The 14,788-nt window shown below is 42.4% G+C and overlaps 1 protein-coding gene across 7 annotated transcripts in view; it reads right to left on the minus strand.

The window, feature by feature from the left end:
* Positions 1-14,788, minus strand: part of LOC117504381 (ELKS/Rab6-interacting/CAST family member 1-like) — a 203,519-nt gene that overhangs the window by 120,638 nt on the left and 68,093 nt on the right. For 5 of the 7 annotated variants that reach the window (XR_004558776.1, XR_004558777.1, XR_004558778.1 and 2 more), the window contains one exon: positions 4,375-4,386. The exons of the other annotated variants lie outside the window; for them this stretch is intronic. Coding sequence is in view for 1 of the 5 variants with exons in the window: in XM_034163850.1 (XP_034019741.1) it covers positions 4,375-4,386 (12 nt within the window). In the remaining 4 variants the exon portion in view is untranslated. The remainder of the gene's footprint in view (positions 1-4,374; positions 4,387-14,788) is intronic. 7 annotated transcript variants of the gene reach the window in all.

The raw sequence follows: 14,788 nt of genomic DNA on the forward strand, positions 1-14,788 counted from the left end.
TATCAAAAGCAGCACTGAGGTCTAACAGAACAAGCACAGAGATGAGTCCACTGTCCGAGGCCATAAGAAGATCATTTGTAACCTTCACTAATGCTGTTTCTGTACTATGATGAATTCTAAAACCTGACTGAAACTCTTCAAATAGACCATTCCTCTGCAGATGATCAGTTAGCTGTTTTACAACTACCCTTTCAAGAATTTTTGAGAGAAAAGGAAGGTTGGAGATTGGCCTATAATTAGCTAAGATAGCTGGGTCAAGTGATGGCTTTTTAAGTAATGGTTTAATTACTGCCACCTTAAAAGCCTGTGGTACATAGCCAACTAACAAAGATAGATTGATCATATTTAAGATCGAAGCATTAAATAATGGTAGGGCTTCCTTGAGCAGCCTGGTAGGAATGGGGTCTAATAAACATGTTGATGGTTTGGATGAAGTAACTAATGAAAATAACTCAGACAGAACAATCGGAGAGAAAGAGTCTAACCAAATACCGGCATCACTGAAAGCAGCCAAAGATAACGATACGTCTTTGGGATGGTTATGAGTAATTTTTCTCTAATAGTTAAAATTTTGTTAGCAAAGAAAGTCATGAAGTCATTACTAGTTAAAGTTAATGGAATACTCAGCTCAATAGAGCTCTGACTCTTTGTCAGCCTGGCTACAGTGCTGAAAAGAAACCTGGGGTTGTTCTTATTTTCTTCAATTAGTGATGAGTAGAAAGATGTCCTAGCTTTACGGAGGGCTTTTTTTATAGAGCAACAGACTCTTTTTCCAGGCTAAGTGAAAATCTTCTAAATTAGTGAGACGCCATTTCCTCTCCAACTTACGGGTTATCTGCTTTAAGCTACGAGTTTGCGAGTTATACCACGGAGTTAGACACTTCTGATTTAAAGCTCTCTTTTTCAGAGGAGCTACAGCATCCAAAGTTGTCTTCAATGAGGATGTAAAACTATTGACGAGATACTCTATCTCCCTTACAGAGTTTAGGTAGCTACTCTGCACTGTGTTGGTATATGGCATTATAGAACATAAAGAAGGAATCATATCTTTAAACCTAGTTACAGCGCTTTCTGAAAGACTTCTAGTGTAATGAAACTTATTCCCTACTGCTGGGTAGTCCATCAGAGTAAATGTAAATGTTATTAAGAAATGATCAGACAGAAGGGAGTTTTCAGGGAATACTGTTAAGTCTTCTATTTCCATACCATAAGTCAGAACAAGATCTAAGATATGATTAAAGTGGTGGGTGGACTCATTTACTTTTTGAGCAAAGCCAATAGAGTCTAATAATAGATTAAATGCAGTGTTGAGGCTGTCATTCTCAGCATCTGTGTGGATGTTAAAATCGCCCACTATAATTATCTTATCTGAGCTAAGCACTAAGTCAGACAAAAGGTCTGAAAATTCACAGAGAAACTCACAGTAACGACCAGGTGGACGATAGATAATAACAAATAAAACTGGTTTTTGGGACTTCCAATTTGGATGGACAAGACTAAGAGACAAGCTTTCAAATGAATTAAAGCTCTGTCTGGGTTTTTGATTAATTAATAAGCTGGAATGGAAGATTGCTGCTAATCCTCCGCCCCGGCCCGTGCTACGAGCATTCTGACAGTTAGTGTGACTCGGGGGTGTTGACTCATTTAAACTAACATATTCATCCTGTTGTAACCAGGTTTCTGTTAGGCAGAATAAATCAATATGTTGATCAATTATTATATCATATCCTGTCCATGAATATCATAAACAGGACTGGAGACAAGGTGCAGCCCTGGCGGAGGCCAACCCCCACCGGAAAGATTAGAGCTTAAGTTTCACCCCATAACGTAGCAGCCATACTGCCAAAAATGTCCTTACAGTTACTTCATGATACCACTATGTCAAAGTTTGTTCCAGATTGATGCTCAACACGAGGCTGGCAAAAATATCTACTTCTGCTGAATGATATTGTGTCGCAGAAAAAATTCAGATGAACTATATTATTGTCATTGTAAGACCATTTTAGGCACTAATGAGGGTAGACCCATTCAAAGACGAATATTCTGACATCAGAATTGGAATGTGGAACAAAACGCAAAAAGTAATTGTGACAATGGTGGTGCCTCATGGTACTACTAGCACAACATCACAATCAAGACGTTTCTGTTGGTTCATGAAGTGAGCATTAACATGCTATCTGGATACAAGATGGTGATCCAGAAAAGTATGGGAACCAGCAAAGGCAGGGTACTGCCGTGGTCATCTTTTTCGGCCCACACTACTGGATCAAACTGCGGCAACAGCAAAAAATAAAAGTGGGTTTGCTCAGGACTTCTCAAACATCTAGAAATGGACACTTATGAATGACTGATGGTTTAGTTTGAAAAGCATGAAATTCCACATTAAGAAAGTGCACCCTGAGAAGACAGGCTGGAATTTTCATGACTTCATTTTCTCTTATACCAAGATTTCAATCTTTCTCCTTTCACACTTAAATGGAAATTGTAGCACGTAAGTGTTGCACTTGCTGCTGAGTTGCAAGCTGTTGTTTCCATTTCTTGTATTCTGTTGACCCGTCAGTATACAGTATGCTATACTTTTTGCAGATAAGTTATTGCCGTGTGTAAAACTTTCCCATCTCCTGTGTTTTTATTCATGACATCATTGTTGGTTAGTCAACTACAACTTGACTGTCATGACGTGTCAACTTTAAAAAAAAAAACTGAAGTTGTGCAACTTCAAAGTGCACATGCATGTACCGAAGCCACGAGTCCTGGCAGCAGTGAAACTCAGACACAGAGAAGAAACATGAATGACAGCAGTCCAGATACGACACCAAAATGTTTCCATATTTTCTGCTTGGCGCCGTGAAAAAACAAACGGATGCTGCTCTCAGGTCTGATCACGGTAGTGAAATCCTTGTTGTTTATTGAGCCATCATGTTGGAGATATTGGAGTCGGAAATACAAATGTATGTGTGTCTAAATACAACAGGCAAGAATGACGTCGGAAAAACGATTTCTTAACTATTGGGGCTCCAAAAACTTTTTAAGATCTTCTAAAAATCATCAAATATGTCTGTAATTGGCAAAAAAAAAAAAAAAAAAAGCGTGGAGAGATCCCTTATCTGGCACTGTGCAGCCTCACCTTTAAAATATTAGATATTTCATATATAAATGTTAGATATACAAAATTTAATTAAATATAAGCATACATACAAATTCTACCACAACAAAATATTTGTTTCCAACAAATCAGATTAATCTGCCTTGTCGTATTCTACCTTTAATACCTCCATGGGAACCATTTTTGGAGCCACTGGGTTAGGGTTTCTCATTTTTGGGTAGTTTGTCCCGGCAGGAAGATCAACATTCTTCTTGGCATAGATTAGCACAAGTGGGGAAAGTGTTGGGTTTTTCAATCATGTTCTGAATATTTAAGAGCTTGGCAGAACTTCCTGCATCAACAGCAGCCTCTTATTCAGCTTTGGACAGTCCGGCACAGTTTCGGTGCAAACTGGCATCCAATTTTCACACACAGCATCCAATTTTCACACACAGCAAGGAAAGTGTTAACGCCCGATTTCAAGAACTGAGTACAGAGTGAACACCATGTCTACCCTGTTATGTCAATTTATGCTGGCCCTGCCTCAGATCGTCTCCTGGTAAGGACAAGTGGAACCGAGGCAGCTGAAAGTCCACTGAGCTCCATGGGAGAAAAAAAGGACCATGTCTTTTACTGAGAGGAAGTACTCAGCACTGAATGTTGCCAGGTGAGAGCTGGTTGACCAAATCAGGCGAGGACCACCTGTGGTTAAGGTGTAAACAGGTGAGAGAGCTGCTTTAGTCCTTAACACTCAATCTGCTGACCTTTCAGCTGATTGGTGGAGTGCTAAACAGCACCCAATGGCTTGAGCTGAGTGTTTGGTTATTTAAACCATGCAATAAAAATAGAAACATGAAGTTATACAAAATCATTTCTCTTTTGGATGCACGACAACAAAATCAAATAAGAAGGACACTGCACAAATGTTTAGACTAAAGTAGTAGCATCACACTTGAAGTTATTAAACTTAGCGCTAGCATCAAACTCCGGATGTCGGAAAAGTGAGGAATATATGTGCCAAGAGCAGCAGGGTGATATCATGGTGAATGCACAAAAGAACCACTGTTGTTTCCTCTTCAAAGAGGCAGTGATGTTACTAAGAAAAGTGAAAGTCAAAGGCATCTCCTTCAAAGACAGACAGATGCGATAAGAATGATTAAAAACTGAGTTTATGACAGAGTGAGGGAGCTGAGAGCATCTTGATACAAGGACAAGAAGTATGACAATGAAGAAGAGTTGAGATGAGAGCCAGAGTGACGGAAAGAGAAAAATAGGCATGCAGTACTAACCTTGAGGCAAAACTGGGAGGAGCAGGAAACATTGTTGCAAGGTAAAGATAAAAGAGAGAGAGAGAGAGGGAAAGAGAGGAGAAAGCGAGAGGGGAGACAAGAGTTGAGTGTGAGGTTAGATGGTTTGATTATTCTTCAAAGAGTTTCACCAGAAAAAGAGCAGTAACTGGCAGACAGACAGACATAATCAGTTATTCAGACACATGAGCAGGGAGACGGTCGTGACCAAAACAGGCAGGGAGGTAATGTTAGGGAGTGACCCATGTTAATGGCACAAATGCAAAGACCAGCACCAAGCATGAAGGTTTTGGGCACACAAATTGTGTGGTTGTTTCAAGCATGATTTCTGTTTAAGGCCATACAGGCAGAGCACCGCCAACTGCCAAGATCCAGGGTTAAGTGTAAGTCACCTGAGTTACTTAGAACTTACTTCTTGTGAGGATTTCACCTTTTTCTGTTTTGTCTTGTGAGGATTTGACCGGGCGTGTCTGACCTGCTTGTCTCCAGCACCTGCAATCAATCATCTACTCTAGTGCAGTTTAAAAGACTGACTCATTCATCCACTCCTTGCTAGTTCCTTCATACACCTCCTGTGCCGGCTGCACCCAGCCTTGCCACCTGTTTTGCCCATGTCTGTGGTACACTTTAGACTGTTTGTACAGATCCCTAGTTTTTGGATTCTGACTCTGATCTGTTGGTAAATAAAATCACTTATTTCACTTAGTCGGTGTGTGATTGTCTGCAATTTGGAGCCTAATTTATACATCTGTGTAATACTTCTACATCTTACCATTCATGAACTTATATTATTACATAATAATAATTAAAAATAATTATATATTTATATTATAACAAAAATGATTAATCCAAAGAAAAAGTTGAAGAAGAACCCTACTGCATTGAAGCAACATGTCTCCATCTAAGCTATTGTTACTTATGAAACAATTTCCTTTTTATGGCACAACTTGCTAACATACTCTATTTTTTTGGCCTTTCCACATGTTAAACTTTCATGTACTATGTTATATAGGTGATGACATCATGTTATAAACTGAAGAATGATAGTAGTTATACATTGAAAGGACAAACACGTGCTGCCTGAAGAGCATCAATGCAAGATTTATTTTCAAACTAATTTAGATTAATGTCCACAAACACCAGTGGACAGGAAGTGTTATTCTTAAGTATATTGTCCACATTCCAGCCTGCAAGAAACAACACGAGGAGAAGATGTACATTTTGTAGACCATTTTTGGAAAATTATTTTGGCATAGCAGACTCACATCAATAACATCCACTGTTGCATAATTATATCGTGTCGGCAAACTGCCGTTGGATTTTCTTAGCACTACAACTGTCTTTTGCCAAGTCCTCCTTCACATCTTTCCTGGACTGCATGTCATTCTCCATTAATGTCAAGGAAAAGCTGTCAGGAAATTATGTTTTGGGGGGCAGCCCTTATGTTTTTTTTTTTATTGGCAATCCAAATTCAGCCATAGTTCTGAGAGATCCATTTGTCAGTACGGCTTCCTTGGGCCAGCAATTCCCTTTATGCTGTATCAGAAGTAACTCCCACAGTTTCACACCTCATCTCCTGTCTTTGTGCCGTGCACAAGAAAATACCAAATGGATGCATTTATCACATGTCAGTGTCTGGAACATGATATGTATGAGTAACACTGCCAGAGACGGAACCTTTAAGAGAATTACCGGTACTGGCTTTGTGGAGGTGAAGCGCTTCATGATTTATAGCGGACACTTATGTTGACATGGTGCATTTGATTACGGATGGGCCACATAAGAAACTATGGCTGAAGGCAGCTATGTCAGAGTTAGTGTCAACTGCAGTTCGCATGACTGCATACGGTAATGCTAACTACGGTTAGCATCTTCTTGAATATGGCCATCAGCAGTCCGCCGCCGCAGTCGGGAATAAACAATAGAAATTCCACAATTTCAAGAAAACTTTCATCTTCGTCTGCTTATGCTGGTCTTTGCACCTTCAAAAATGAAACAAAAAGGGGGGGAGCTTAAACTTTTATACATGCGTTTCTCTTTAAAGTTCAGTACAAGCCTGCTCACCTCACATGATCCCAACAAACATTTAAAATCCCAAACACAGCAGAAACTATCCACAAACCATAGAAAGTCAGCAATTAGCCAACCAAAACAAGACATGAGAAAATGTTTTATATTCACTATGAATTATTTCTTCTTCTGAGATTTAGACATTGGACACGACCTTGTTCACTTCCCACTGGGATAATTTGAAGAGTTCGTGGCTCATGAAGTCGTGGAGATCTTTCCACCAAATTGCATAAGGCATGTAATTATTAAGAGATGAAATACTTCAAAAATTCACTTCGTAAATTGGCTGACCCCGCACAATCGGTGTTCAGCCAAACTGGCAGAGACTAAACTCCAGGGTGAGCTTATGCCTGGACGTCCACTCTAATGACAGCATGCCAGAGACAAATTGTCATTACAGAACAATATACCACGCAATAAACCTTTCTAAGTTGCCATTACTCAGATTTATAAGCTGCAACTTTCTAAATTTCCTTATTTTTTCTATTTGTTGATTTCTACCTCTTGATTCCCAGCTTGTATATTACTCCTTTCTTTCTTTCCTCTACAACCTTCTTTCATTTGTGTGTTGCTTCCAACTTCCTTTTGTGTTTCCATCTTCTCCTCTATCTTCCAGTGTGCCATCCAAATCCTTATTTTGGCCATCAGGTAGATTTCAGCTCCATTTCCCCTCGGTGTGAAGTCACTCCGTCCGCTCCAATTACCATCCTTGTTACTGAAATAAATAACCTGGTACCCTTACAGCTGAGGAAGAAAATGGGTTGATTTTTAGCCTTGTTATTCCCACATCAGATCTTTTCACTACAAACTTTGCCTCAACTGACTCGTAGCCCAGGGTTAGCCTTAGTACCAAGCTCAGAGTTGGAACAGGCGAACATGTCCTCTTCTGATGCTCTACCTGTTAGCTTGGGGCTAACGTCTTAGAATTTACAGCAAGTTGTAACCCTGTGATGAAGACGGCATTAGTACACCTTACATTACAGTGTCACTGCTTGGGGCTTCAGGAAATGCATGCTTACTCGGTATAGCATCATGAAGAAGTTTAGTCTGCAGCAGTGGTTCCGAAAGTATGGGCTGTAGCCCCTGCTGGGTTCTTTGATTTGAAAAATTATTTGTTTTTTCAAATTTGTAATAAATTTGAAATGACCTAAAATACTATTATTATTATTATTATTATTATTATATCATTATTATTGTGTCAAAATCCAACCACAAGTTCCTGTTGTGATATTTGTGTAACAGGTCAAGTTGGAGACTGCCTGTTTGGGTGAAATACGGTGTCCCGTAGCCGACGAAGGCCCAATAGGAACCCTACACCAAGAAGTCCTCAATGGTGGATCACGCAGAGGAGGTAACCCAACAGCTGTGAAGACGGATAAAGGCTGCAGCAAGTTGTCGCATCCCAACTGTCTGGGATTTCCCAGCCATCGGAGCAGGCTAAGCATCTGTCAAGGATCGCGTGTTTGTTGGCGTGCAACCATGTCCAACAAACTCATTCATGGGTATCTCTAGATCTACTCTGGACGCTGATTTTCTCGGTGTGCACCATCCTGTCCAGGAATCGATCAAGCGACTGTCTTTCTTGGTACAGAATCATTACCACTATTATCATTATGGCGGTGGCGGTATATAAAGGCAAAATGACTTGTGCCACTGTCCAAATACTTATGGACCTGAATGTAAAGCAGCCCATAACCAGGAAAGGTGTCATCCTTCAATAAACTAAAGAAGATCTATTGAACTATTCTAGATTCTGGTGGAGTAGCTGCAATAAAACAGAATGTTTCAAACTGGTTAACAGCCACTACCCATATTCGCAAGAATGTTAAGAAAAACATCCACTAGATGGCACTGCCAGTCATCTTGAAAGTTTTTGACATCATCAAACATGGTGAAAGTAAAAACGTCTAAATAATGTCTCGACCACAAAAGAAAGACAAGTTTAAACATCACAATAAGATATACTCATCAAACTATTACACAACAGCCTTCATCATGTACTTTTGCTTTAAGGTTGTGTATCACTTGAACTTTGGCCACACTGCCTCCCATGATTACCACAGGTATTGCCCACATGTGTCCATATCCATAAATTTGCAGAAAACAAACACAAAAATCGAAGGCTCTGCCCATCTCCAGATTTAATGTCCAGCATAAATGAGCTCTAAGAGGAGTTTTCAAAGCCCAAGAAAGAACTAAGAGAAAAATAATACCAAATCCTATTTTCTAACCACATTAATGCTTAACCACAGCTTTCAGTGGAATTGTTAAAAGTATCACATGTCCTGAAATGCGCTCTATAAAACAGCAGCTGTGGAAGCAAGTGTGCCAGCGTGCAAAAAGAACATCAACTTTATTCAAACAAAACAATCTATCTTAATTTTACCATTAATTTCACTTTTGTCAAACGAGCAATGCCAAAATGTGTGTTTCTTTGTGCTTCCTGAGTACAGACCACAAAGTTCAGATTTCCTGCTTCACTGGAAGAAAAACAACATCTTTGAAATATAAGTGTATGGACCCAAACACACACCCGAGTGACATCTCAGGAGTTTGAAGTCGGTTGGCGCTGAATTATTAATTCAGTCATGCTGTGAGTAAATGCTCAATGGCTCTAAAACCATTAATGACAATTAGTTTAAAAAAATAACAATATGACAGCATCACAAACCAAAGGATTTGAAGAATGCGCACTGAGACAAACCACTTATTCCAATCATGGAACCTTCTGTCGAACCCACACAACACAGGAAACCCTTATTCTGAAAAACAACCTCTTTATTTATGCCCTCCATAAACACTTTTAAAGTGCTACTTAACACACTGCTGCAAGGTATCGATTTATAGAAAGAAATAATCTATACGGAGTGTCACAAATGTACGTAGGCCTTGGTTCCTGAAAAAAAACAAAAAAAAAAACACCATTTCTGAATATTTCCACAAACATCCTGAGGTAGATCACAGGAGCAAACGCAGACTTAATGGCAGCTGTCCGTGGTGCTGAACACATATTAAGGCATTGTGAGGCATTTGATTGCTTAAAAAACAAAAAAGACAAACAGTTAATGCAGTAAACAACACCAGAAATATTTGGTGAATATTTCTAATTCATCATGAGCCCACAGCTTTGTGTGTGTGTCTGCCTATTCCTATTTTTTTTAAGTGTTATTTATTGACAATACATTGGCATGCACAGCCTTAAAGTTTTACATTTTATTAGATAAAATTAAAAAATCTCTATGGTAAATACAAATAAAACTGACAAAATTTAGTTTCTACTGAAATCTAATCATTATAATGTTGGTTTATTTTTGTAACGTGTTGCAAAATTACAGCTCATTTTAATAAAGAGAACATGTTACTTTCTTTTCCTTGTTGCAGCATCGTGCAGACTAACTACAGGAGGAAGTGTGTGTATGTGTGCGCATGCGTGAGGTTTTGAGATTACTTGTGACCTGATCCACTTGCCTGAGGTGCGTTCTGGGGGTGTGCACGCTAACATTGGTAAGATGTCTTGTAAATCACCTCAGAGGTGTTATCTGCATTCAAAAACAGGGTTTTTAGATTTAGAAGTGTTTATCTCTCGCTAACTTTTACAAAATATATGAGAAACATGTTTGATTTATACAGAATTAAGCTGTTTCAGAGCATTTTCCACCATATTTTGCTCAAGCAAGCAGCCAACTGACATCATGCTGCCTTTCGTCACGCTGATTGGCAGTTACTGTGTCCTTCCCAGCATCTCTAGTGCAGATCAGGTGAAACCCCCGCATGATCTGTGATGTCGTTACCAAATGTAGTTCATGGCTGTCTGATCATATGAATTTCTCCCCCTCAGGGGTTGAAATTCTAAATGGATTCCAGACAGTGTGACTTTTGCGCATATTGGCAATATCATATTATGAATCCCTTATTTAAATGTTAAGAAATAAAATTATAGTGGTGCCAAAGAAAATTATTTTATGACTTAAATCTTAAAAACAAAAACAAAAAACAAAGGCTGTACAGCTTTAAATGAGTAAAAGCCTACTTAATAATAAACTAGAAGCACTCAGAGTGCAAACCTCCGCCAAGGCCATGGGGTCACTGACGCCATAACATCTACACGCCGTGGAATCACTGAACCTAAAAAAGTCTGGATAGCATGCATCCTTAGCGCTTGGCATCACAGTTTATTGCAACTTGCACCTTTCCCAGAAGCTACTGTCATCTGAGCACTGATATTGATATTGCATGTGCTTATAGACAAAAACAAATAAGAGACAAAATTCAATTTATTATTCAACTAAACTGCAAATATATGAATTTTTTTAACATTTATGAAACACTTCTCTAAACAAGGCCATAGGGTCACTGACCCTAAAGAGATTTTCCCTCCTTGGCACAGTGATCTATTCAACAATTCAGTGTTACAACCAAAACTTTGATACATAGGACTGCTTTTTTGCATTTACACAATATCTCTAAAATTAGAAAGGTCTTATCTCAGAGTGATGCTGAAAAACTAATTCATGCATTTATTTCCTCTACGCTGGACTACTGTAATTCATTATTATCAGGTTGTCCTAAAAGTTCCCTGAAAAGCCTTCAGTTAATTCAAAATGCTGCAGCTAGAGTACTAACGGGGACTAGAAGGAGAGAGCGTATCTCACCCATATTGGCCTCTCTTCATTGGCTTCCTGTTAATTCTAGAATATAATTTAAAATTCTTCTTCTTACTTATAAGGTTTTGAATAATCAGGTCCCATCTTATCTTAGGGACCTCGTAGTACCATATCACCCCAATAGAGCGCTTCGCTCTCAGACTGCAGGCTTACTTGTAGTTCCTAGGGTTTGTAAGAGTAGAATGGGAGGCAGAGCCTTCAGCTTTCAGGCTCCTCTCCTGTGGAACCAGCTCCCAATTCAGATCAGGGAGACAGACACCCTCTCTACTTTTAAGATTAGGCTTAAAACTTTCCTTTTTGCTAAAGCTTATAGTTAGGGCTGGATCAGGTGACTCTGAACCATCCCTTAGTTATGCTGCTATAGACTTAGACTGCTGGGGGGTTCCCATGAGTGTTTCTTTCTCTTTTTGCTCTGTATGCACCACTCTGCATTTAATCATTAGTGATTGATCTCTGCTCCCCTCCACAGCATGTATTTTTCCTGGTTCTCTCCCTCAGCCCCAACCAGTCCCAGCAGAAGACTGCCCCTCCCTGAGCCTGGTTCTGCTGGAGGTTTCTTCCTGTTAAAAGGGAGTTTTTCCTTCCCACTGTCGCCAAGTGCTTGCTCACAGGGGGTCGTTTTGACCGTTGGGGTTTTTACGTAATTATTGTATGGCCTTGACATACAATATAAAGCGCCTTGGGGCAACTGTTTGTTGTGATTTGGCGCTATATAAATAAAATTGATTGATTGATTGATTGATACACTTTTCTTTTCTTTATATTTGACATCCTTGACCATGAAAACATACTACTAGAACTTGGAATCACTTTTATGTCTTTTATGTCTATTAGTTCATATAAAACGATTTTTCGGTAATGGCGGTTTTCCTCTGGATCTAGCTCCATAACATTTGTATCTACATCTAATCTGATGACATCTTGTTGTGTGGGACCGCTGAAGAGGAGGTACTGCTGGCCCACCACCACCAGAGGGCGCCCTGCCTGGAGTGCGGGCTCCAGGCACCAGAGGGCACTGCCACCTCACAGGAGCAGCCGGGGTGACAGCTGTCACTTATCACCGGCGACAGCTGTCATCAATCATCGGATCGACAGTGGTATATCAGCAAGACGGCATCTCCACCTCATTGCCGAGATATCGCTCTACCAAAGAGGTAACTTCTCAGCTGATTGTGTTTTTGAATAACTGTTGCTTGTGTGAATTGGACAGCATTTATTCTGTTCCTTTTTCGACGAGAGGTGGAGGTGGTTTCCCACCATACGTGTTGCTGGGTGCACACGCACCCACTTCTAACTGTGTTTGCTCATCGCCAGCAGTACCAGATCCGACACGCGGAGGCAGTGGCCACCTGGGAGTTCGGGACTTGGCGGCTCCAGTATTCCCGGGGTTCGGTGGCGGAGGAAACCGTGTGGTTCCGGTTCGACTTCGGACTGACGTCTCCTATCTTCGAGCCTGCCCACATGACATTTTGTATTTGAGCTTATCTAATATTGTAATCTGTTGTTGTTGTGCACTTTCACAACAGTAAAGTGTTGTATTTGGCTTTATCCATTGTCCGTTCATTTGCGCCCCCTGTTGTGGGTCCGTGCTCTCACACTTTCACAACAGGATATCTCGGCCAACGTCATGGATCCCGAGGGGCGTCAACCGGCTGTTGAACGGCCAATGGAAGAACAGGGCGCACAGGCGGCCGCAGGAGGAATGATCGGTGAGTTGCAGCGAATCCTCACCGCTTTCACGGCTCGGATGGATTTAATGACCGAGCAGAACGTCCTCCTTAACCGCAGGGTGGAAGCTCTCGCCGCACAGGTGGAAGCGCGCCCTCAGGGCGATGCTGCGGCTCTCCCTCCTGTCGACCCTGTGCGAAACAATGACGTTCCACAGGTCGTTCAATGACCCCTCCCACCATCCCCGGAAGCATACATAAGCCCGCCAGAGCCGTACGACGGTTGTGTGGAGACGTGCGCTGATTTCCTTATGCAGTGTTCGCTCGTCTTCGCACAACATCCCGTCATGTACGCGACTGATGCTAGCAAAATAGCTTATGTCATAAATTTGCTTCGTGGTGAGGCACGCGCTTGGGCTACAGCGCTCTGGGAGCAGAATTCACGGCTCCTTCAGGTGTATGATGGGTTTGTGAGGGAGTTCAGAACAGTGTTCGATCACCCAAATAGAGGTGAGACCGCTTCAGCCGTGCTGCTGTCAATGAGACAGGGGCGCCGGAGTGCAGCTGCTTATGCAGTCGACTTCAGCATCGCGGCTGCGAGGTCCGGCTGGAATAGCACTGCCCTCCGCGCTGCCTTTGTAAACGGACTGTCACTGGTTCTAAAGGAGCACCTGGTGGCTAAGGACGAACCGCGGGATTTAGATGGGCTTATCGATCTCGTCATACGATTAGACAATCGGTTAGAAGAACGCCGTCGGGAACGAGACGAAGGGCGTGGCCGGGCACGCGTCGTCCCTCTCCCTTCCGGTTCCGACCACGTTCCGCCCTCCCCACGCTCCACGGCCCCTGCGCTCCGTGTGGCGACAGCTCCCCCTGCTGACGAAGCTATGGACACGAGCAGGGCCACATTTAGGGCACCAGATAGACAGAGGAGGCTGGCCCGCGGAGCGTGTTTTGTTTGTGGCTCGATAGAGCATCAATAGAGAGACTGCCCCGAGCGGTTAAACGCCAACGCCCGCCCCTAGAAACTGGGCTAGGGGTGGGCCGAGACATTCACGTGGGACACACCCACATTGCCACACGACTCCCAGTTACAATCCTGTATGAGGATTTAACCCTGAAGGCCCCAGCACTGGTGGACACGGGCTCTGAAGGGAATCTGTTAGACAGCAGATGGGCCAGGGAGATAGGGCTCCCTCTGGTGGCTCTTACCTCGCCTGTGCAGGTACGGGCACTAGATGGCTCCCTCCTCCCTCCAATCACACATAGGACACCACCTGTAACTCTGGTGGTGTCAGGAAATCACCGGGAGGAGATCAAGTTTTTTGTGACTCCTACTACCTCCCGTGTGATTTTGGGGTTTCCTTGGATGTTGAAACACAATCCCCGGATCGATTGGCCGTCTGGGGTAGTGGTTCAGTGGAGCGAGACCTGCCATCGGGTATGTTTAGGTTCCTCGGTACCTGCCGGTTCCCAGGCTAAGGAGGAGGTCAGAGTCCCACCCAATCTAGGGACGGTGCCAGTGGAGTACCACGACCTTGTGGATGTGTTCAGCAAGGATCTGGCCCTCACCCTTCCCCCCCACCGTCCGTACGACTGTGCCATTGATTTGGTTCCAGGCGGTGAGTTCCCGTCCAGCAGGCTGTACAACCTCTCACGGCCTGAGCGCGAATCAATGGAGACCTACATCCGGGACTCTTTAGCCGCCGGGTTGATCCGGAATTCCACCTCCCCGATGGGTGCAGGTTTCTTTTTTGTGGGCAAAAAAGATGGCGGACTTCGTCCATGCATTGATTACAGGGGACTGAACGAAATCACGGTTCGTAATCGATACCCGTTGCCCCTGTTGGATTCGGTGTTCACGCCCCTGCATGGAGCCCGAATATTCACCAAGCTAGATCTTAGAAATGCGTATCACCTGGTTCGGATCCGGAAGGGAGACGAGTGGAAGACGGCATTTAACACCCCCTTAGGTCACTTTGAGTACCTGGTCAT

The sequence above is a fragment of the Thalassophryne amazonica genome, chromosome 22, assembly GCF_902500255.1.
Source record: "Thalassophryne amazonica chromosome 22, fThaAma1.1, whole genome shotgun sequence".
Lineage (NCBI taxonomy): Eukaryota > Metazoa > Chordata > Actinopteri > Batrachoidiformes > Batrachoididae > Thalassophryne > Thalassophryne amazonica.